This window comes from Anas platyrhynchos, chromosome Z (genome assembly GCF_047663525.1).
Source record: "Anas platyrhynchos isolate ZD024472 breed Pekin duck chromosome Z, IASCAAS_PekinDuck_T2T, whole genome shotgun sequence".
NCBI classification, from domain to species: domain Eukaryota; kingdom Metazoa; phylum Chordata; class Aves; order Anseriformes; family Anatidae; genus Anas; species Anas platyrhynchos.
In genome coordinates, this window is record NC_092621.1 from 9,679,594 (window position 1) to 9,704,110 (window position 24,517).

General features: G+C 53.6%; 1 protein-coding gene across 15 annotated transcripts in view; it reads left to right on the plus strand.

The window, feature by feature from the left end:
* CNTFR (ciliary neurotrophic factor receptor) overlaps positions 1-24,517 on the plus strand; it is a 173,561-nt gene that overhangs the window by 106,321 nt on the left and 42,723 nt on the right. For all 15 annotated transcript variants that reach the window (XM_072031399.1, XM_038170792.2, XM_072031405.1 and 12 more), the window contains one exon: positions 18,010-18,240. In XM_072031399.1, the coding sequence (XP_071887500.1) occupies positions 18,010-18,240 (231 nt within the window). The remainder of the gene's footprint in view (positions 1-18,009; positions 18,241-24,517) is intronic.

Below are 24,517 nucleotides of genomic sequence, written 5' to 3' on the forward strand. Positions count from 1 at the left end.
TTATCAGGGTTTGCTCAGTGTATAGGCAAGGGTCTTCGCTCAGCCTGTCCTCAGGCTAAATGAGTGTCAGTGCGTGGTGGTATTTTCGTGGTATTCACATTTTCTGTACCTGGTAGACCTTGGTCCCAGTGCGTACCATGAGGAGATGCTTCTGCCTTGGAACAGCTTCCTCCCCACTGCAAGTGTGAAAGTGCAAGCAGCAGGGCAATGGGGGAGAGCATTGCCAGAGGTAGGGGACCTTGGTGGGTGACAGCCTGGCTCAGTAGGGACAGACTACCCCTCACACAAAGGGTCCAGCACCAATTTTGTATGTGCAGCCACCAGGATTGGAGCACTACCACAAGGCAGAGCCTTCTTAAGCCACTCTGCAGGCTGCCATTCAAAGGCAGGCATCTGCTCTTTGTGGCTTTGTCTCGTTTGCTGTTCTTCCCCTGGGGCTAAGCTGGCTCAGGCTCAGAGCTGGCATCATCCTGGTGGGGTCACTGCATCTGCTGGGGGCTGCTCTGCTAGCCCACCGCGTGCTGGCCGGAGGTACGAGCTGGCTGCAACTCATGTCGGGTGGTCTTGGTGTCCCTGGGATGCCTTTGCAAGGAAAACCCTTCCTCTGCATCCCTAGGTATCCATTACCGTGACAGTTTTCCCATTGCACCCCTGTCTTTCCTGCTAGCCCACAGCTGCGGGGAAGCAGCAGGGACAACTCACCCCCAGCTGGGCTGACACCCCAGCTGCAACCCATTAAACACTGCTGCATGCCATTAGGGCGTTAAGGAGCCCACAAAGGTCTGGGGCCCCACTGCCACTGCCCTGATCTTTCCCTGCTATCTTTTAGCCCTGCTGTGAATAAGAGGCTGTCTGATAAGAGGAAGCCCAGCCGTAAACTCCCTCCCGTCTTCTCCAGCTGCACCCCCATTTCCTTCCTCTCCTTCTCTCTGTCCCAGAGCACCTGGCTACTTCTGCAGCACAAAATGCATCTCCTGAAAGGTTCCCTGTCTGCAAAGGGAAAGAAAACAGTGAAAATAGCCCCAGCTCCTGGAACATCCTTCTATTACTGGACATCTCTCTGAGCTCCAGTAGACTTCCTGCCCAGACGCGGAGTGAATTATGGCCAAGCTCTCGGAGGCTGACCTTGTGGTCAGCCAGGGCACGGGCTTGCTAATAAATGTGGTCAGCCCCTACCGCAGACAGCCTATTTTTAGTGCCTGTGTTTCCTTGCCCGCTGCCTCGCAGCCCGGCCCGGTGGCCCTGCAGATCCCAAGCTGGCTGCCCCGGGAGCGTGGCCCATGCTGTAGGGTAGCCCTGCTGGGAACAAGAGCCTCTGGAAAATCCAGGGGGTTGGTTTCTATGTGATGGCTGCTAATTTTGTACAGCAGGAGGTTGTGTGCACAGAGCAGGGTGGTTTCTGCTGCAATGTGCTTTGGGAGGACGGCTCTACTCTTTGTCTGTTGGTCCAGGAGCAGTGGGCTCGCTGCTCTTGTCCAAGGGATGCACTTGGAAATAGCTGCAGGTCTGTGCAAGATGGATGTCCTGTTGTGCAAAGTGCTGTTGGATTCAAAAGGAGGGTTGCTCTTAAAGCAGAGAAAGGGGAGAGAGGAAAAGGACAGGAGGAAAATAGAGGGCATTTAAGGGAGAGGGAGCACGTCTTGGCACATCAAGGCATTGAAGGTCTGCTCTTGGGAGTGCCTGTGATTACCAAAGTTGTGAGATGTGCAAAAGAAGTCACCAAGAAGCTGACTGTGTTTGCTATACAAGTGTATCCCTTCCTGGAGATGGAAGGAGGTTTTGGAAATGGAGCTGATGGAGATGAGGTTCTGGAGCAGAGCAAGCATCTGTCCCTGGGCCAGATGACAGCTGGGAAGGAACTATGAAGAAATATGCTTTGCAAACAAACAAATGAACCCCTCTGTCAGCTGGTGTATTGAAGTGGATCACAAAGCTGTAGATTTTATTTTTTTTTAAGTGTGGATTTGTCAGGTTTTGGATAAGTGAATCTGCAGTCCCTCAAAACTGGTGAAGATAGTTGACATCTGTGATGAGAAGAAAATGCTGAGAGGATTGCAGTCTGCCAAGGCTCATTAGTTCTGCCAGTGGCAAGGAAAACCATCTCTCAGTAACCTCTTAGACTTCATTAAACGTATCAACAAGGGCTGGAAGGGGAGGGCTGGGGTTTGCAGTCCAGCCAGGTCCCCAGAGGAGCTCTGGCGCATTGAGGCCAGGCCGAAATCCCAGGGCTTCCTGCTGGTGTGGGAGTTCACCCCTGGCTGCCAGGGCCCTTTGGAAGGCATGAGAAGCCATATGGGACACCGAGGGCTTGCCCACGAGGTGCCTTGTGGTGGGCTGGGGGCTGCTCTTTGCTCCTTCCATGAGCCCTGGCTGCTGAGGAAGGGCCGCGGCCTGTCTTGGCGAGGGAGGAAGCGATCCCTGTCCGTGGGTTACGCCCATTGTTTTTTATGCCTGTTACATTTGCGAAGGCTGCCAGGAATGGAAGATCTCGTAAAGCTGTGACAGTTGGAGTGGAAACTAAGCGCTTCAGGGGCTTGGCTTGACTTAGCCTCCGAAAGCTTGGAAAGGTCTCGCCTTGGAAGTCACACGTGGCCATCCCAGGGAGCCAGCACCTCGCACTGCCAAAGCAGCCTGGTCCTGCCAGCACAGAGACATGAATCTGTCTGGAGTTGGGCTGGAGGTGACACTTGGTTTGTCTGCTTTGAAGGGCTTCCAATGCCTGGAGTTGTGGTTTGTGCCCTGGAACTGAAAACACCACCTCAGGTCAGGCTGGAGGGGCAAGGTCCTCCTGGAGGAGCCCAGGGCTGTGGCAGAGGGGGCTGCGTTGGTGACCAGACAAAGCCCAAAAACACAGGAGCAGAGCCATAGCAAGACACTGAGACTAAGCATCCTCATCTCTGCTCTCTGAGGGGAGGATTTTGCTAGGGTAGGAGCAGAGCAAAGGAACCATGAAGCGCGCTCAGGAGAGCAGATGCTGGGGCACGACGCGTACCAGCAGCAGCAGAACAACTTGCAAGATGTGCAGTCTGCCCCGTGAATGGAAAGAACATCTTTCAGGATAAGCGGTGTTGGGCAGCGCTAAATGGAGCGGATCCATGCAGAGAAGCCAATATAATTGTGGCATATTAAAAGGAAAACGAGGAGAAGAGGAAGGATTGAGCTGGGTCTGTGGCAGGCTCGTTACAGAGGGGAAAAGCAATGCGTGTCACCTTGTAATGAGTGCTGCAGCAAGGCCAATCAGGTGGAGAAGTGAAGTGAAACCGCAAAGCAATCGACAGTGATGGAAGCAGGAGGGGTTACGGCGGTATTAGTCCGGCGTATGGACCATTGATCTCTTGGCGTTGGATTTGCTGAAAGATTATTGTTTAGGCTCAGCTGCCACTGGGTGCTAATTGAAGCTAAGGTAGTCTGGAGGCTAATGGCACCTCCTTCCTTTGCTCAGGGGCATGTGCTGGGGAGGCTGGTGTTGGGGAGGGAGTTTTGAGCATGTGGCTTGCAGTGGGGGGATGAAACCACCTTCATTCAGCAGACAAGGGGAAGGGGCTAAAACTTCTCCTTGCACATCTGCATGCATCGGTGTGTAGGGTCAGTCCCTGACTACAAACCCAGGCAGGATGCATCCACCGTGGTGCAAAACTCCCCCTGGATGGGGCAGAGCCACGTGTGCCCTTTGTCCCAGGTTCAGCACACTGTGGCATGTCCTTCCTAGCGTTATTAGTTTGCAAAGCCTGAAGCATTTCCCCCAGTGCAGATTTCTGTTAGAAGAGCCCAGCTGGATGGCTTAAACCTGCTTAATTATCAATTCTGGAGTGTTACAAAGCAGCCAGGGGTCTGCAGAGCCCAAGCTGAAAAACATTGACCTGCAAAGCTGGAAGCCTGGAGGACTTCTGCCAGCAAAGAGCTGTGTGCTTTGTAGGCTGGGCTGCATGAGCTAAAGCAGAGCTGTATATTGCAGCACATCATCCTTGGCCCCCGCTGAATTTGCGAAGGTATAATGAGGTCTGCATGTGTGTGCATGTGTTTCTGATGTCTGTGTGCTGGGCAAGGAGCGTGCACTGCTGGGTAACACAGCTTTGCTGGCGGAGAGCTGGTTGGGAAAGGATGCTTTGCTGTGCCGAAGTGTGCTTCTGATCTGCAGAGAGGCAGGAACACAGATGCTGCAGGCAGCAGTGGCCAGTGCAAGCCTGCATTGTGCACAGGGTCTGCTGTGGGGGCTGTCCTGGTACCCCCCATGCCCAAGTGATTCAGTCCAAGTCAATGTCTCCAACCAGACGGGCGAGCTGTACTCTCCATCCGTGTTTGTGCATGAGCCTGCTCCCAGGGGCACGGTAAGCTGAGCCCGGAGCACTCCCGAGGGGAGCCTCCAGCCGGAGCCGTGAACTCCAGACTCCTTAGGATGAGTCACGGAGAGCCTCTGGCTCCAGCCAAGCCGCAACCCCCAGCGGGTCAGATCCTGCTGTGCCGGTGCCTGGCCTGTGCTGTGGTTGCTCCAGCTGAGAGCACGCTGCGCAAGGGAGAAACTGAGGCACGCAGGATGGAGGGCATTGAATCCAGATGGCAATCTAACCCTCTCGCTCTGATTTCCCATGGGAAGCCTCCGTGCCTGGCCATCAACAGGAGCCTGGAGACCTGCCACAACTTGTGCTAGCTGCTGGGACATCGGGGGAGGCTTGGGGCACAGCAGGAAAACCCAGTGGTGTTGCTCAGGAGTGGAGAGGTGCTGCTGAGCTCGGCAGGATGCCTGCTGTTGGGAGGGGTTGGAGGTGCACAATGAGGCACGATGTGCCTGGCTGGCGATCACACACAAGCTCCTGTGCTCAGCAGACTAGAAAATTAGTTTTACCATCGTGGTGGAAAGCACGGGGGGATCGGCCTGTGTGCCTGTCTCCTTTTTCCTTTGGTGAGGCTACCTGCTGCATGGTGCAGTGGAAGAGCTCAGGAACTTGGGTCCCCACTGGTGCCTCCCAGATGTCAGAGCATCACATGAGCCCCTTGGCAAGGGGGAGGAAGGCCCAGAAGCAGCCACAGGCTTGCTTGCTGTAGTAACCCACTGTGCCATTCCCATGGGTGCTGCCTCTTGGAAGTCCATTCACCTTCCTAGGATTTTTCTATGGCACAGCTATCTCCAGGGCTTTGTTCCTGAGGAGCGTCCCCAACTTTTCTAGGTAGCACCCACCCCTCTCCAACACAGAGCACAGCCCTTTGCGTGGCCAGGGAAAGGATGTGCCACCCCTTGCTGGCAGAGATGCTTGGACCCATCACAAGTATCCTCCACTTGGTCTTGGATAGGGAAAATTGCTCTGCCAGCTCTGTGGAGAGCATTTAGGGACATCTGCAGGTTGACTTAGTGCTCTTCCCATCGTGTCAATGCTGCTCTGCTGAGGTGTAGCTGGGGTACATCAGGTCTGCCCCACACAGGCTGCTCCTCCAGCTATCAGCCCTGAGAGCAGAGGGACACATCCATCTGTCCCTCCTGGCTTGCAAGGCAAATTCCTGTTGTTTTCCACCCAAGTCTCTTGCTTTGGCAGAGAGTGAGCCCTGAATATTCAAGGAACAGCGCTGAACTCGGTGTGACCATGGTTGGCGGGTTCTGGCCCTTAATTAATTAGCATTGATTGGACTTCACTTCCAACAGCGGAGGAGGGAGCTGCTGCTCAGGGAAGCAGCGAAGTGTTGCGATACAATCACCACGGCCATTTTCGTGCTGCCGGTTGGTGCTCTGCAGAAGTTGCATTGCTGCTGCAATGGCAGCAAGGGAGACAGAAAAGGAGCTCCCAGGAGAGATACCACGGGACTTTGACAGCTGGTGCTTCAAAATGAACATTTGTTTATACATAGATGCAGGGTTGGGTTTTTATCTCTTTTTTTTATTATTATTATTTTTTTCTGGTTTATGGCATTGGCTCAGCTTGATTTAGACTTTGCAAAGGTGCTGCTTATGTCCTGTGTGTGGCAGCAGGGCCAGCGTTGAATCCATCAGCCCACCAGGAGATTCACTCATCACAGCAGGGGTCCTCCTCTGCTCCCAGTTCCCCCAGTCTAAGCACAGCAGTGACCCCTGGGCAGCCCAGAAGTGCCATGTAGGATGTGCCTTGTCCCCCAGGAAATTTGGGGGAGGTTGGGCATTGGATCAATCTCTTGAGAAGGGAGGTGTTCCCAATCTCAGCAAGACAGCCAGAGGTCAGCCTCTCTCCTTCTTGGTGAGCATGCCCTCCCTGAGAAGTGTCCATCTCACTGCATGGTCTGGGCACGTCTCGTCCACTGAGCCATGCGAGTCCGTGCACTTCTGTAGCCGTTTTGTATTTCTTTCTGTGTTTTTCCAATTACATTCTTGGCAGCCCCAGAGAGACAGCTGTGGGTGTCTTTCTATTGATCCATGAGTAGGACTTTGCGATGTAAACCCAGGAGGAGAATTTCAGGATTTAAGTGGCGGATTTAATCCCGTTACAGTGTTTATCCTGCCCTAAATCATAGCTTCAGAGTGAAGACCCCATAGTGAGAAACACCAAGAGTGGAGGCGCACATGGCAGCACTTTTAACCTGTCGTATGATGCTTCGTGTCATAGACCCAGCAGTAAGCTCCTGCCATGAGCTTTGAAGAACAGTCTGGATGAAGCTCCTCTATCTCTTTGAAAATTAATTCAGATACCTGGAGCTAGGCAGCCCATCGTCTGTGAGTGGTGAGACCCAGATCGTGGCTGGCTTGCAGCGATGAGGGCTGGTAGCCTTTGCATGGGTCGGATGGAAACAGAGGGGCTCAGAGGGAGTGCGTGCAGACCTGTTCCCAGGTAGATATTGGGTCCAGGCAAACACCACTTCCCTTTAATTCGTTCTGTGGCCAGGACCTGCAGCTCCCAAGCATTTCCATGCACAACCCATCGCTGGGGTTCCCAGTGTGTTTATGTGCTGGGGACCCCTGGGTGCTGATGGGCTTCGTGCTGCCCAGCACACATGCACAGCTGGCGGTGCAGAGGTGGCCGAGTCAAACAATGTGAGTGTAGCACCGGGGATCAGTGGATGCAGGCTGTTTGTTAGGTGATTTAATTGTGTTTCCCTTCCTCTGGTGAGTTTGGACCATTTTTCTTAACTTGCTTAGCCCAGAGGAGCTTTTTCACATAAGCAGTATTTATAGGAGGCTTTTTGCCTTGCTACTTCAGGGAGAATCACCAGTGTACGCTGTACTAGAGGCTTGTAGGGCTGAGTGCAGGACGTGTTGGCACCCTGGGGGTTCCAGATGGGTAAAGCAACACCGGCCCCAGTATGAGCTGTGCTTTGGATGTTCCCATGGTGTTGCTGTGCCAGGTGCCATCGGATCACAGAGGAGGAGGAAAATCAGAGCACGGCTCTACTTGCACGTACTTGGGCCAGTCAGTTCATCTCCATTTGGGACTTGGGTTCCCGTCTGTAAGGCGCTGCTCTCATTTGTCTCCTCTCCTTGAGTTGTCAGCTCATTAAGGCACCAGCCTCCTCTCGCTGCCTGCCTGTCCCAGGGGTCTGCAGGCAGCGCCGCAGCCTGAGCGGTGAGGAGGAGTCCCCCCACACCCTGACAGGGCATCCCCCTCGGGAGCTCTGACCTCGGGGGAGCCTTCTTTCCATTGGAAAATGAAGTGCCGTCAACGTCCAAATGTTTCACAAAATTGTATTTCTCTGGCAGGGGAAAAAGAGGAACGGGAAGAGGGGAAGGGCTGCGGCATGTCTTCCTGGTGTTTTTCTGAAATGGTGTTTGACTCTTCACTGTGAATTGACAACTCTCCCTCCTCCAAAAAGAGGGTTGTAAAGCCTTTTGTACAACACAGCAGGGGCAGTTTAAGAGACACGAAACCCTTTGGTTTCCTTCAGAAGGAATCAAGCCTTTTCTTTTTTTTTTTTTTTTTTTAGAGAAAAAAAAAAAAAACTTTTGAGATTTTTTTTTTCCAAAGTTGAGGCTTTTGCTCCAACAGGTCCCAAGGTGCATCTCTGCCTTATCCTGAGCCTTCCTGCACCATTCCTGAAACCTGGAACTGAGGGATGCTGTGAGCACTGAGCCTGGTGGAGCCTTTGAGCATCCCTCTGGCCCCATCACCCTGTGTGGGCTGCAGCCAGCCCGTGCTCTCCCACCACCGGGAGACGCAGCCTATTTTTTCTTTGCTTTAGAAAATAAACATGCATAGAGCCCAATGCTGCTGCGACCGGCCGGCAAGGGGTGTGACCAGCGGAGCTGAAAAGATTGTTTTCTATTCATGGCCTCCAGCATGAGGTAGGGAAAAAGCCATTTTCTGCCTGTGCGTGCATAGATTTGCATTGATCGGAGGCAGAGTTTCTGCCTCCCCGTGCCCTTTGGATCTGCTTTTGGACTTTCTCAGATCCTCCCTTCTCATGGAAGCAGCTGCTGCAAGCCTGTGCCCCATGGACACACGCAGGCTCCTGCCTTGGGCTCTCCTGCAACTGCCACTCATTGCTTCCTCCTCCCTCCTCTTCCTCCCTCCTGACAGGCAGCCTCCCACAGCCGACTCATTTCAGAGATGTTTTTCACTGCTCGAGCCAAGATTTTTCTCTCCCCCATCACGCTTAGCTTCCCCCTCCCACTTCCGAACTATTTTTTTTTTCAGCAATAAATAATTTCAGCGTGCTGAAGAAGCAGGAGAGCAAAGTCAGCGTTAGGCTACAACGAAATGCTCCATTTGTTCTGGGAGTCTTTCTCCCCCTAGAAAGCTTTCCCTAGTGTTTAATTTTAAGGCATGTCATTATTATTATTTGTTCTCCTACTTTCCAGAAGAGATTCCCATATTTTTTCAGCTTGTCTGGAGATTTCCACATGCACACAAACTTTTCCTTTGGCTTTTCTTCCCTGCTTGCTTTCTTTTTGCCGGGGTTAAAAGCCCCAAGTCAGCAAGGTACTTAAACACATGCTGAAAGTTAAGAGCTCGCCTAAGTGCTTTGCTGACTTGGAGCCAAAGATATTTTCTCGAGCCCTTTAAATGCTTCAGAACCTGAATTCAAAACATTTTGCAGAAATTCCAGAATTCAAGGACCTTGTGCTAATAATAGTTGTAATTCAGTAGCGCCTTCAGATAACTGCAGCTCTCTTCCTCCTAGACATCGTGAGCTTCTGTATACTTTTACTTGCAAAAAAAGTTTCCCTAAAATCTTCTACCACTTCAAACCCAAGGAGCTCTCCAGAGAGCCGGGCACGTTCATTTGTTTCACTCAATGAATGCTTTGGCATTTTAGCTTTTGTTTTGCAACAAGACACTTGGATATTCCAAGCATTGAAATATAGGGGGGGGAAAAAAATGGGCAATTAGTTCAAATCATGCTGAATGAATGTCTGCTCCTGAACTAACATTTGCTCATCATCCCAAACACAGAAGGAAAAAACAAACAAACAATCAAAACAACCCACCACCACCACAAAAAAAAGCCCAGCAACCACCAAGCTGAGGGCTGTGCAAAGCAGCAGCGGCGGTAATTGAAGGTTAGGAGGAGCTCTCAAAGGCAAGCTGAGCTCCCTGAAAGCAGCCCTGCTCTTCCCTTCGGAGAGATTAGTCAAAGGCATTGTAATAAAAGCTGTATGGAGAGGGAATAGCGGTGGGTAGATGAGCAGGAAAGGCTCTGCAGGGAAGGAGGTGTTTCCAGAAATGGAGAGGCGAGCAGCATCAAACAGAAATTACAGCTCGGCTGTTTGGGGCTCTGCACGATGAATGCGGGGTCTCTGCCACCAGTCAGCTGCTGAGGCTGCTTGGAAATGGTTGCTTAATGGGGAGCATTTTTTAAAAGATTTTTCAAAAGTGTTCCAGACACTGGTGCTTAGGGGCAGCAGCACGTGAGCGGGGCCAGGCAGGAGCTCACGTTTCTCCGAGGGGCTGCATGTACCCTCCTCTTGAAAGCAGCTGGTGCTGCTGCTAGGAATGGGAAACCGAGATGAAAAGTCCCCATTTAATCGTAACCTAATCTTTCCAGGGGTAGCGTGATAACTCTGCGTGTGCTTCTTCATTGTGTTTTGCAATCGTCTGTGTGCACATCTGCACGAGCTGCCTTGCAGAGCCTCTGGCTGCCCCACAGCACCAGGCACTTGCAATCTCCTCTTGCCTCGTGCAATACAAAGGCGTGCACCTCACCTTCACCTCTCTGGGGGCAGCAGGGCACTTTTCAGCACACCGTGTTGCTGACCTGTGGCCACTTTTCACCGTGGGAGGGCTGCACCCAGAAGATGCTCCTCGTGACTGCTGAGCACAGCTCAGCGCGTGCTGCTCATCGCTCCCTCGCTTGGCTTTGCTTTAGGGTCTTTCGGAGTGAAAGGCATGAAATGCAAATGTAATATCTTGTTATTACACTGGCAAATCCTGAGGCCTTGGCTTAATTGTTAATACAGCCCCTGATGGGCAGAGTAGATTGTTGCGTTATTATTAATATTGCTTTGAAATCAGCTAGGCTACGGGAGTACAAGTGTTGCTCAGAGATGTGAGAGATGGTGACTGAATCAAAAAAAAAAAAAAAGGACTTGCAAAAATGCTTTGCTTCTTATTGCCATCTATTCTTCCCCATGTGTGCCTGCATCTCAGCTCCTCTGTTATCCCACGGCCAAGAACACAAGGGGAAGCCTTGGTGCTGGTGCAGGGTGAAGGAATTCTTCTTTTGAGTAGAAACAAGTTCTGGGGTCTCTCCTCCAGTGGGTATCTGGATGGAGGGAGAAGTGCTGCTGTTCCTCCTGGGGGTATTCCAGGGACATCACAGGGAACTTTTCCTTTCCAAGGTAGCTCCCATTTCACTGCCTTCACCCCAGCTGCTGGCGGGCACTGCTGAGCTCTGCTGTGCTGGGGGACATATCGTGACAGCAAGGTGACAAACCAGGGGATGGCCACAGGGTACCCCTGCGTCTCGATGCTGCAGATCACTTCCCTGCTTCGATTCCTGAATTAATCCTGTGTGCTGCCTTTGAGCTGCCTTTAAGTTGTGCCCTGTGCCTTGTCCCTTCAGGGGCTATGCCGTGAGGAGGAGGCTTAGCCTCCTGTACCTGCGGTTGAGGAAGTGGAGGAGTTTTTCAAGCTCGGGCCACAGAAGTTCACGTGTTAAGTTGCAGCGGTCCCAGCTTCGAGCCCAGCTGCTGCCGATCCACCCAGGGGTGCGAGCGTTGCATCAGTCAGCGACAAGCCACTGGCCTACAGCAGGCAAAGCCCACGCCAACAGACAGACAGAAAGAGCCTGAGGGGCTGAATTTTAGAGCTATTAAATGATTAAATGCAAAAAAAAAAAAAAAAAAAAAAAAAGTTAATTTAACATCGCGGTTGTGATTTTACACACCCGAGAGCCTGGAAATTGAGAGCTGTGCTTCTCACACAGGGATCGTAACTTGGCACTGCGCAGATTGTACAGTATGTAAAATTAGACCGGAGAAATAGTAAATATGCTGCAGGGACCAATACTGTCTTGGCAGAAGGAGGATGGACTGAGTGGGACCCAACAGGTCTTTTACGCCTCTGACTTCCATAGTTGTGTGCTAATAATAACAAAATCTTGCCCATAACTCTGTGCTAATAATAACAAAATCTTGACCGATGCCTGATGCTAACCCACAGCCCTGAGCAGGGCCATGCGGGAGCAGGGCCGTGCTGCTGTGCTCGGAGGGAGGTTGTTGTTTGAGGACGATGGGCACTGGCCAGAAGTGATGGGGAAGAAGGCAGCTTGTGGTGCAGGGTGCCTGACGTCTCTATCTGCCTCTGCCCCCTCCCCATGCCTGGTGGATGCAGGCGTCTCGGCGCTGCTGCGGAACCACAATGGGCTTTTCTTGCGTTTTACGGCTGTGATTTGGGCACCTAATTCCGAATCTTATCGATTTCCTCCTAAATGGTGCTGAAAAGCCTGATCTAAGCACTCTTTTGTGGCCTAAGTTATTTGTCCTGTCGGCATGAAAAAGCAGGAGCAGAAAACAAGCCCGTAATTCACCCGCAGTGCTAACTCCAGTCACCTGGCAGCGAAGGGCGAAGGCTCAAGCAAGCACAGCTTGGAGGTTATCAGTGGGATTTTTCCACCATGTGCTTGCTCTGTTTATTGCCATTCATCTCTCTCTGGCCTTCCTTTCCTTGCCATCCACCCATGTGTTGGGGCAGCTGTGGTATAGATACAGGGGGCTGGGGGAGTTGCTGCTTCGCCAGGTGACTGCTCTGCCTCAGGACAAGTCATCTCAGGGGGCACAGCTTTGCAAGAAAGCCAACTCTGCAAGGACAAGTCCAGCCTTAGGATGAAAACAGAGTCATAGCTCAGCTGTCCAAGCAAGGAGGGTGTTTGGAATCCCAGGGCATGGGCATTTTTGGACCTGAAAAGCTAGGACATCCAAGGGAAGCTCCTACCAAGACCTCCTGCAGGAAAACAGATGAGTGCATGAGCTCAGGTCCCTTCCTGGGATGAGAGACCAAAGTCTCCTAGGAGAAAACAAAACAAAACAAAACAAAGCAAAGCAAAACAAAACAACAAGGTCACCAGCCCAACAGCATCCAGGCTTCCCATCCCTGCTCCAGGGCGTGCAGGACAGAAGAGCAGGAGCAGCAGCAGCTCATCTTCTGGTCGTGCACGTGGCAACACAAGACCGTCAGTGCCAGAGAGGTGTAATCATTGCAGATGGGTACAGCAGCCTTAGCAGCCCTGGCAGAGCTCAGTCCCAGGCTTGTTTGTCCCTTGTGGCCAGGAACAATTTGGTGTCAGGGCAGCATGGTGCTGTACAGCGTGAGCTGGGCATGGTGGCAGGTGGGGACACGAGGTGGCCCTGGTAGAGAGCCCCCCTGCGAGGGGCAGTGCCCCTGGCATGCTCTGGGCTGGTGGGGTCGGGCAGGTCAGGGGAGGCTGCTTCCCAGCAAAACCAGTCTCTGGTCTCCATCCTGCTCTTTCCAGCTGGGCTTAGTGCTGGGTTTTCTCCCCAGCAGGGTGCTTGCTTGCTGCCCAGCTGCGTTTCGGGGGGAGCAGGCTCCTGCCACTGTCGAGCAGTGGTGGGATGTTGTTCTGGGTGTGCTGCTGGAGGAGAGCTCCCCTGAGGCCAGCTGGCTGTGCCACCCCTCACGGGAGGACATTTTGTGGTCACATCCAGGCCGAGGGAAGAGGCTCGCCTGCCCCAGAGCTGGCCAGGAGCCGACCACAGTGGAGAGAGAAAGTGCATCCTCTGCAATGCCCCTGAAGCAAAGCGAGATCTGCTTCCAGGCTATCGTGGAGTGATTGAGTACAAGTCCTTTAGCACCCATCTGTTATCTCTTAATTAAAGTTTCTTGCTAATTATTTTTTCTTGTCAAGAAAGCAAAGCTGCTGACTCCAGGGATTTACCAAAGCAGAGCAAACAAACGTGGGCTCCGCTTGCTGCAATTCTTCATTAATGGACAAAATTAACTTGGAACGGTCCATATCTTTGGCTACATCGATGACACTTAATTATGCCTGTTTCCTTACAAAGATGTATTTAGTTTTAAATCACTTGCGGAAGAACTGCCTCCTTAAGCATGAAATTCCTTCTTCTGGAAGGGAAGGTTTCTGCTGGCAACGAAAGCTGTGCAAGAGACCAAGCAGCACTGGAGGGAAAGGATGTGAGGAGATCAAGGATGGGGTGCACTTCAGGAAGATGGTGTAGGGAAACCCTTTCTAGTGCTAGAGGCTGTTTCATCTCAAGAAGGGCAGCCCCCAGGACCACAAAGCTACAGCTGGGAGCAGAGCCAACAGCACCCCTTGAGCAGGGTCAGTGATGCCCAGGCTGGCCAGCATGGATGCTGGAGCATGAGAGAAGCTACATGGTTGTGCCAGTTCCCTGGGAGACCCACATCCAAAGGCCAGAGAAGGTCAGGAACATCTCTCTGATCCCATTGGATCTCATTACAAGTCTCATTTACAGCGGGAAGTTGCAGGGTGTGAGACCTCGCTGCTCCATCTGCTTGGAGAGCTCTCAGCGTACCCCCGGCACTGTGTAAATATTAAATGTATAATTTATGAATGCATACACAGAGATCTAATTAGCTGCTCGGATTATTACTCATGGCCAAGCACACAGCTCTGGGCGAGAGGTACGTAGGCTAGCGGGGCGATACAGATACTTCAGGACAGATTCCTGCTGCAGAAGTGCTCCGTGTCCCATGGGGGAGAGGGGGACGTATCCTTTCTCGCTGCCTCAGTTTCCCCGTCTGCAGATGCGAAGAGTGCAGGAGGGTGCAGAGCAGTTGTGTCCATTCCCAAAAATGCTTTGGTGCCTTCCGTTTGCTCACTCTGTGCTTACACCAGCAGCAGCCCCACAGTGAGTTTGGGCAGAGTCCCATGGGTGGGAGCAGTTGTTTCAGTGTGCAAATCACTGGGATGGTTTTGGGCCCCATGAGTGCTTGCAAGAGGCTGGCTTGGGATGGACCCTGGCACAAGGAGCCCCACCGAGGTGCTGGGGGGTGGGAGCTGCAGAGGTTTCAGTGGTGCTGCCCTTGCAGGTCAAGAATCATTAAGAAGGGAAATGAGAAGGAAGTTTCAGCTGAGGAGCTCCAGCTGGGCAGGCTGGATTTGGGAAGCATTAAATGTGTTCCCATGGGAAAGGCTCTAGTCGCCCTCACCTGTCCCCACCCAAAAGCACTGCAGGTAGCTGCAGCTCAGGACAGGCAAAAGGAGGTGACACAGGGGGGGCATCCACGTGGCTGGATGTGGCATGGGGACCTGGCTCAGCCCCAGCGTGAGGGTCATTAAACCCATCTGGGGGAAATGCCTGCTCTGACAATGTGCTTTGGGTTTCTCCTTTGTCAGGAGCCTTAAGTCATTGCCCTGGGAAAGACTATTGCTTTCAAAGACCAGTCTTCCAGGAATGGCTCCCTGCGTCCTTCTGGATGCATGCCAGCGTGTTTGTGCTATGTTTGAGAACCAACAGGAAATAATTCAAGGTGCCTTTTCCCCCTTCCCAGCCTAGCCCTGCCTCCCCAGCTACAGGCAAGCCCTCAGCTGCAGTCCTGAGAAGCAGAGCTGGGCACCCCAGAGTTTTCCCCTGCCCCAGTCCTTCCCTGCATCGCTGCAGAGAGCATTTCTCCATGCACTGCTGGGTGATGCTGCATCTCCACAGTCTCTGCCCCGCAGGTGTGGGGACAAGAGGGTCAATGGCTTTACAGGAACCAGCAGGAAAGGGCAAGGGAAAATCTATTCAAAGGAGTACCTTATGCAAGGGAAGAAATCAGAGCAGAACTGGAGTTAAGATGCTGGGATCCATGCTTTAGGTCTGTTATCTACATGGATCCATCTGCCCATCTGCCTAGTCATCTGTCAATCCATCCATCTGCCCAGCCATTTGAACAGCCAACCACCCCCTCCCCTGCTGCCATTCATTGATCCTTCCCTCCCTCTGCCCACCCACCCACCCAGCCATCCCTCCATCCATCTGCCCATCCGTCCCTCCATCCACATACTGATCCAGCCAGCCTGCTGCTCAAATCTTAGTCCTCCATCCTCTTACATCGCTCTGCATCCTCACATACGCTCATCCATCCATCCACTTCCACAGTCATCCATCCTTTCTTCTTCATACACTTCCCCCCTGTCCCAGCTGTGCCCAGCCAGCCAGCTCTCCATCTGTCTGCAGGCACACACACTCGTTCATCTCCCCACTCATCCGTCTTCCATTTATCTGGACCCAGTCCAGCTGCCCCTCCCCACAGACTCCTCAGCTGGGATGCTCTTCCTTCTTTCTGCCTGTCACTGGATGCTGTAAGCTCTTTTAAGGCACTCAAAACACTTTTAGCCAGTGTCTGAGATGATCCTGAGACGTCTCAGCAGCATCTTACTACCTACAGCCCTTTTCCACTACTGTTCTCAGCATCCCCTTCCCAGCGAGGACAGCATCCCCAAAGATATAATTTCTCTATCAGAAGTAGGTGTGCTGACATGCAGCTGCTTGCTGGGGGTCTTCAGGAGGAATCCCTCAGGGCCAACTTCATCCCAGGGCACTCTCCTTTGCAGATGGGCTCAGGATGTGGACTTCTCCCTAAGGTGCAGGCATGGCTGGACCATACCACATCGTGCAGCCCTTGGTCCCAGCTCCCAGCAGGTCCCAGGAGCTGGAATCTAAAGAGAGAGAAAAGAGCAGGATGGGCACAGGGGTGCTTTTCCTATTTCTCCCCACCATGGGCTTGCTGGGGCAGCTCAGTGTTTTACCACCCTTGGTTGATAGATTTGTTTAATCACGCTTTTCACCAAAATTCGGATATGCACAGCAACTGAAGGATGTGGGTTTTGGAAATGTCATTACACATTGTGCAGAAGAAGCACTTTATTTTCCTTGTTTCATTTGCTGCCCCTTAATTATTTTCTTAAGAGAAGGAGGAAGCAGTCCTTCTCTATTCATCCTCTCCATGTCATTCAGTGTTATTTAGGTGCCTGTTTAGGTGTTATCTAGGTCTCCAGCCAGTTGTCTCTTTATGGGGATGAAGAAATTGAGTCTGCCATGCCATCCCTTACACAGGGGCTGTTTCTGACCTTTGCTTTTCCACATTTCCTTCTTCTGCTGATTTTTCAGCTGAAAACTGTGCTCTTAACGATACGGGCATAGCATTGTGTGCAGCTTGTAGTGTCCAGCACTTTCTGTTTTGTTCTCAAGCCCTTGCTTAATTATTCCTATCATTGGCTTTGCATTTTTGATTGCCACTGAGCGGATGTTTTCAGGGGACTGAGTGTGACACTCCAAGATGTGTTTCCATGGAGGCTGCAGCTAATTTGGAGCCGTGACTGCAGGGACAGCAAGGCAAACAAGCCCTTCCTCACCCCATGTGTCCCTGCGTGTTTATCGATACAGAGCTGGTCTGTACCGTGACACCCTTCTGTATCACTTTTGCCCCCAGCTTTAATTTTGCTGCCCTTACAGCCTCGGCTGCCTCCTCTCGCTGCCATGCCCCCCTCTTCCACATGAGTTACTGCATGCTGGGCAGCTCCGGCCCAGCTCTGATCTCTGTCAAACCTCACCGGTGACGTCTTCCTCTGCCAAGCCTGACCGCCTCCTCTCACCTTTGGTCTCCTGACCTTTAGCTGCTATAAATCCCTGCGAGGACCCTCCTTGTTTTTCAGCTTCGTTTCCTTGGGAGCCTTTATTGATGCACCTTGTCAAAAGCATTTTGGAAACCTGGGAGTGCTCTGGGAGTCAAACACCCCTTGCCAGTGCACAAAGGCTTGATGAAGCCTGGAGGGAGATGCTCACCCCCTGCTCACGCCCTGTCCTGCTTCACCCCGCATCATGCACACACACGTACGGTTTTATTCTTGCCACACGCGGCTCAGCACAGCCTGTGTAGCAACACGGGAAAGATTCAATTGCCAAGCATCATTAATGAATGTCAGCTCGAACTCCTGTCCAGAAACCTGAGAAAATTCAATTAGGCAGCTGGTGCCCAATGAGCTGTACTGCCCCACTCGCGAGATGCTAAATCAAACAGCTCAGCAAGGCATCATGTTATTGTAGCGAGAGAAGAAAAACCAAGCAGGGAGATAAACAGCATAGCGTGCGCCAAGCAGCTGCCCCTCTCCAAAGTGTGGCACAGGTAGGCTGCGATCCTCCCACCTCATTTCCTAGGCAGGGAGCTGCAAAGGTAGCTGCCCACTTCCCACCTCCGCTAGGAAATAAAGTTTGCTGGTATCAGGTGCTGGGGTCTGTCACCTCTCTCCCCTGGGAATTTGTGATGTGAGTGCTTGATTTGCCTCCTGCAGCGAGCCTTGTGGATGCAGGAGTGGCAATGAATTGGTGGCGTGAGCAGCGGGCTGTGCTGTGGGGCGTTTGGCTGGTGAGCCATACGTGCAGCCCTGATGTGTCTCCTCCAAGGTAAAGGTTGGGGGAAAGCATCCTATGAGATAGATGTGGTTTGTTATCTGGTCTAAGGTCACAATAAACCACTGTTAGGGTCAGGAGGAGAACATGGGCTTCCCTGACCATCATGTCTGTCCATGCCTCAGTCCTTCCTTCGCTTGCTGTACAAGTTATGGTAAGCTCCTATTTCTAAGGCTGCCCTGGGCTCCGAGCTCACCTGCTTTCCTCTTCTCCCCCCTCCACAGACAGCCACATCCAGTACGAGCGGGTAGGCGCGGACGTGACCATGAAGTGTGGCTCCATGGACTGGGACGCGGCCGTGACCTGGACGGCCAACGGCACCGACATCGACGACTCCCACCTGAACGGCTCGTACCTGATCCTGAAGAACGTGGACCTGACGCAGAGCGGCCAGTACTCCTGCTACGAGGGCTCCTCCTGGCACCTCAAGTACCAGACCTACCTGCGGGTGGGAAGTGAGTACCCTGCTGTGTGACATTGTGGGGATGGGGGGACAGAGCCATGCTGTCTCTTGAGCCAGAGCAAGCTGCCCGTGATGTACAAATCCCAGCAGCAGGATGCTGGAATTAGCCCCTTCTGCCCCAAACTTTGAGTCAAAGATGGTAACGATGCCCCTTGAACGATTTGGGAAGGGATGTTGCTTCTCCAGCAACATGGTGCAGCAGGAGGGGCGACGGCTGCAAGTAGAAAAGGTCAGAGTTGAGCCCTTTTTTAGGGCAGCCAGGGAGGAAGATTGCTGGCCGTGGTTACTGCAGCGTGTTTCTATCAGAGGAACAGCCAAAAAGTGGTGGAGGCTGCTGTGTGTTCGCAGGAGAGCCCGTGCGTGGCTGCGGTGGAGGCCAGCTGCACGTTTCACAGGATTTTGCTTATCTTAAGTGAGAGATGTGCTGATTCACAGGTCCCGTTGTGGGAGATAAGAGCTGTGCTATATTTCACACCACCCTGATAGCTGATAGCAGCTGTGTGTTCCGTGGGCTGCTGTGTTTGTACAGCTGAGAGCAACTGTGGGTTTCGCGCTTGTAACCGAGAGCCGGGGGTGCCAGGAGCACCAGCTGGCAGTGAGCTGAGGCTGCCACGGAGGATGCTGCAAGGCACGAGCCAGGAGCCCCCCAGGGATGTGCTGGCAATCCCCAGGTCCCCGTTTCTCTGCCCCCTGTCTCACCTTCAGCACCGTGCAGGTGCGTTTCTATCACAGCAGGGTCAGGCAGAGGGGCTGTGTAAGCCTGTGATGCTGCAGGGCATCGATGTCGCGGTACCAGATACTGCTGGGAGGGATGCTGGCATGTGGGACAAGGGGAAGAGGTGCTGGACAAAGCTGGAAATCAATGAGAAAAGCAGGCGAGGGCAGAGTGGGCTGCCTAGGGCAGGAGGATGGAACAGGTAGTAGGGTTGGGAGTACAGCAACAAATGGTGTGTGGCTGGCAAGTGTGTGGTCAGGGACCCCTTGGCTGTGTTATCGGGGCGAGGAGGTGTTCAGAACCCAGGGGCACAGCAGGCCATGCCTGCAAACACCCTGCAAAATGAGCAGGGGCTGCAGCCCAGATCTGTAGGACACGAGGGGAAGGGGGGTCTGTGGTCCAGCTGTCTCCTTTGCAGCCGTGGCATCGCCGTGACTTCGCCATGGCTCTTGCCTCTGCTAAACACCTCGCTTAGAGCAATCCCTGTCAATCCGCTTGGGCACCCGTGGGAATTGCTTGGCGTTAGAGCCAAAATCCCGCTGATTTCCTATTGCTGCGTGTTCCTGGCCGGTGCCTGCTCCAGCCCCGCTGGGCACTGAGCAGCCGAGGGGCACGCTCAGACACCACAGGGGCTGCAAGCAGTAAATAAGTAAGCGAGTGCCCAGTGTTGATAATGCAATTAATTATGCAAGGAACTAATCAGGTGAGATGCTTTTAGTGGTAATTAATTTAATTGCCTGGATTTTAATTTAACGTTCTCTGCGAGGTTTCTTTTCGCAGCACCGCTGCTGCCCCTGGCCCCTGCCTGCTCCCCGCAGTTCCCTGCCTCTCTGGGGGTGGTTGATGCCCCGAGGTGAGCGGGATGCTGTGGAGGAGTGGGTTTGGGAGCATCCCTGGTGGGAGGTGTGCAGCACCCAGTGGCAGCTGGTGGCAGTGGGGATGTTTGCTGTGTTCAGCTGGGCACGGGCGAGCAGGGTGAGCGCACATAAAGGCTGCAGAGGAAAACCTGTGGTTTGAGGATCTTGGACTCGTTTCGCTTAAATTGGGCAGGGAGTTAAGTGAAAACAGGCCTGTGGCTGCACTTTCCCGTCTCAGCAGGGCAAAGCAGCAAAACGAGAAGACGGAAGGGCTGGGGGCTGCGTGCAAAGAGGTCTCGCTAAATAAAAAGCACTACCTGGAGCGTGCATCCCGAGCAAGGCAGGGAGGGGGGAAACAGGGGCAGACAACCATAAGGAGCCATCAGAGAGCAGAGGAGGAGCAGGAGAGGTGTCAGTTAGCAAATCTAGCTCTGTCTCGGGGTTCAGAGAGTGCAGGGATGAAGGGAGAACTGCCAGGAGTCAAGCTGAGCAGGACCTTACAGAGGAAACTCAAGCAGGGTTAGCTGTATGCGTAAAGAGAAAGCAAGGAGAGAAGAGATGAGCTGTGCAGCCGGGCTGGAGGGGAGATGAAATGTAACGGGGGCAGCTCCCAGCCCTGTCTGAGCCCCTCCAGGTCTAGCTGGTGATACTGGGGGAGATGGAGGAGGATAAAACCTGAAGGTGGCCCTCTGCTGTGCAAGCAAGCTCAAAGAAAAGGGTGTGCTGAAGTCCACCTCATCCCCAGGTAAGGAGATTTTAGTTCATTAGCCAGGCTCATTAGCGACCGAGGGCTCGCTGGTGGTACTCAGGAATGTGGGGAGAGGCAGCGTGCCTCCTGTGCTTGAGAAAAGGAAAAATCCCCATCAGACAGCCTGACCCCCCCTGCGCCCCGCAGTGCTCTCAGAAGAAAGAACAATTAAAGATGTGGAGACAAATGGAAAATGGGAGAAAATATAACGGGAGCTTGCCAGCGATATATCACACCAGATTAACCTGATAGCTCTCTTTGATAAGGGAACTGATTTTCTAGGTCCAGAAATGTGGTCGATGTAATCTGTCTTGACTTCAGTGAAGTATTTGCTATGATGCCACATGGGAAATTATGAGTTAAACCAGAGAAAATGTGGATTAGTATGGGAGTTGGAACACGGCTTAGGAAATGGCTAAAGGGGATCAGATTGTGCTGAAAGGGGAGCTGCTGGGAGGGATGGGGGAGCTCCGGCATGAGGCTCAGACCGCTCTCCGATGTGTTTTCCACAGTGGCTCTGGCCCAGGAGGAGGGAGCCGGGGTGGGACGTGCCGGTGGCTGCAGGGTGACCCTGGGGTTTCTGGGGTGGGTTTTCACACTGGAAGGACTGGGATGCAGCACACTGGGGCAAAAAAAAAAACACACACAAAATGCATGGAGGTGGCTCATTGATGCACTTCAACAGGCAGGCAGAAGGACACGAGGGGCTCAGATGTTCCTCAGGGGAGGTTGTGATGCCCAGGTGTAAATCATGGGGGACGTGGCCAGGAGCTCAGCAGCACTCAGGGGAGTGTGTATGGCCATGTGTAGCCGTGCTATCCCCTTCCCTGCAGAGATGGGGACACAGCAGTGGGGGCAGCGTGCATCCAGGGACGGGATGGCTGGGGGATGGAGAGCCCACCTGGGAGAGGAGGAAGGGCCCACAGGCGTGCTTGTCCCTGCGAGTCCCAGGTCACCCATCTCCTGCATGCAAAGCACCTTGGCACAAAATGTCCGGGGGCACTTCTGCAGGGCAGCCTGTTCCAGAGGGCTTCGAGCAGCCGTGCGTTGCTCTGAAACCTGTCCTCAAGTGAGCAGCTGAGCGTGGGGTGAGCCATAGGAGGGCAACCTGAATGCACCGTGCATATTTCCAGCGGATTGTCCACCCCATAGCCTGGAGCACGGGGGCTGTCCAAGCAGTAGGAGATGGGGCTGGGGGTTTTGCATGCTCTGGGCACTGGGCTCCCGGCTGCCCCCAGCGCCGCAGCTCAGCGTTTGGAAACGCGCGGCCCGAGGGCCTGGGGATGGATGTAACAAAGACGTTGGGAAATAATGTGCTCTTGAGGTTTGGCACACGGCTCCGTGCATTACAGAATGTTATAAAAATACTGCTAATGGGCCAGAGAGGAGTGGAAACGCGCGGCGGAGAGGCTGCCAGAAGCCGGAGAGCGCACATGGGAGCGGGGAGGCCTTGTGTGCAAGCAGGGGAGGGAGGCAGCCAGCCGGGCGGGCGTCCGTCCTTCCGCTCCCATCCTCCCATCCCTTTCTAACCTGCTTATCTTCATCCTCTGCCCGCCCACCTCCTGGCATTTGCACCGCTCCTCTTGCCCCTCTGCCCTGTGCAGGGATGCCTGGGTGCTGTCGGCCGTGCTACTCACCCCATCGCTGCCAAATTTCTGGTGGCAGGGATGCAAGTTGGGATGCAGGCAGTGGGGTGGCCGTGGGATGGGGATGCAGGGCCAGGTGCCACCCTAAATGCTGCCCACGGTGGAGGGAGGTGGGCTGGCAGCGGGCGAGCAGGGTCCGGGCTGGCCTCCTTCCTCCCGTGTCTGTCACTGCAGCGGCTGGCGAGAGAAAGGGAAAAAACATGCGGTTTGACAGAAAACGACATGGAAAAACAACCAAATTAACAGAAAAACAAACAAAGCAAAACCAGAGGGGGGGCAGGAGGGGGGAAGGGGCAAAGCAACAGAAACCACATGTGAGCAGGGAGGCCGGGAGAGCCCGAGTGCGTTCTCTGGCCTGATTAGCAAGCGATCAAACATCGGCCACTAATAAATAATCAGAGCCTCCCTTCTCTCTGCCTTAGAAGTCCCTTTCCTCCCAGCTGGGCTCCAGCTGCGACCGGAGGGTCGGACTGCAGTTCGCATCTTCTTTTTTTTTTTTTCTTTTTCTTTTTTTAAATAGCTTTTTTTTTTTTTTTTTTTTCTTTTTCACCCATCCAATCTGAAGAAACAAAGAAGGTAACGAGCTCACAATTTAAGACATTCAGCTCTGGCTCCTCAGCCAGCTGCGGGCCAGAGCACCAGGCAGGTGTGAGCATCCCGTGATGCGAGGCGGCTGTCTGTCTGCAGTCCTCCTTGGGTTGATTTGGTGTGAAAAACCACATGTGGGCAATACTTATGTGCTGGTTTGGAAGGACAGAGGTTGGGCTGCCCCAGCAGCCGGCGGTGAGGGTGCGTGTGCCCATCCACAGGCTCCCCTGTCGCTCCTGCTGCTGGTGGGGATGCAGAAGGCAAAGAGCGGGCCCGGGCGAAGTGTGTGCAGAGACTTTCTTGCTTGTGTCCAGCAATCTGTGATGCAGGGATTGTTTTTTTTAAAACCTTTCTGATGGATTTTTCCCCCATGAACTTATCCAATCCTTTCCCGCGGCCATGTAAACTGAGGCTATTTCGAGAGCAGCAAGTTAAACATGGTGGCGGCTGTTCCCGGGCACCGGGGCCAGCTGGCAGCAGCAGCACTCTCCCCTAGGATCCATCCCTCTTGCCCTCCAAAACAGCCACCCGCATCCCTTCTGCCCCTTGGGGACAGCCCTGACTAAGGTCACCTTCTCAGCTATGCCCGGAGAGCATCTGGGGCAGAAATTCATGAAACTGGACCAAAACCATGCTGGGTTTTGGAGCTAATAAATCTAGATAGATGGTGCTAATAAATTAAAGAGTGTGGCTGCTGAGATTCCAGCATCAGGAGGTGCACCCTGAAGCTGTCAGGTTTATAGCGGCGGATTTTTGCCCTGCGGCACTGGAAGACACACAAGTGGAGTGACCCTGGGGGTCCTCTTGGGCAAGCATTACCCACAGCTCCCCAGAGAGCCCCGGGCAAGGGACCATCAGACAGGGTTGACTGAGTTGCAGGAGTGTCTGGTTAATTGAAATTCAGCTTTATTTCATGGGTCGTGCAGGCTCTCTGCACGCCGCCTTGCCACGCTGAGGTTTGTTTGCGGCTAGGGAAACTCGGGGGATGAACTTTGCTGCCCATGCCCTGATTTCGGGTCTTGGCCCGGCTGGGAGCTGGAAAGGCATGCTGGGTAATGATATGCAAATTGCCATCCCAGCTTGTTAAGGAGCAGGCCAAAAACACCCCACCAAAAAGCCCAACCACGCTCCCAAATGCAATTAGTCCTAATCGAATTAGGAGCCGGAGTAGAAAAACAAACACGTTTGAAGGCAGCGGGCAACCTCTCTGCCGTGGCCCCGTGGGAGAGGCTGGGCAAAAACCATGCCTGCTGGCTGTGGGTGCACACACACACACACACACGCACATGCACACTTGCACGCTCGCACCCACGCGTGCACGCACCCACACCCCGCTGCCTTCCTCCCGTCCTTCCCCTCGCCGGGCTCGGCAGCCTGCCCAGCTGCAGCATAGCAGAGTGATGCTTCCTTGGCTCGCCGCGTAAAATACGATAATCTGGGGCAGCCGGTGTCAGAAACAATAAAAATATCCCCTATCCCATCCTTGCGGCCCCCCTGCGCACATGGGGGAGCTGGGGGCGGTGGGGCTCGGCACGAGCGGAGCGGCACGTGGCATTTATTAGGTGTCGGTGCGCGGGCTCGCAGCGCCCTGGGGCAGAGCGCAGCCAGGAGGTGCTGGGGCCGGTGTGTCCCCGGGGCCTGGGGGGACCTGGCCCCGTGCTTGGACTGCAGTGACCGATGAGCTCATGGCCGGCCGGCCGCCCTGGAGAGCTGCG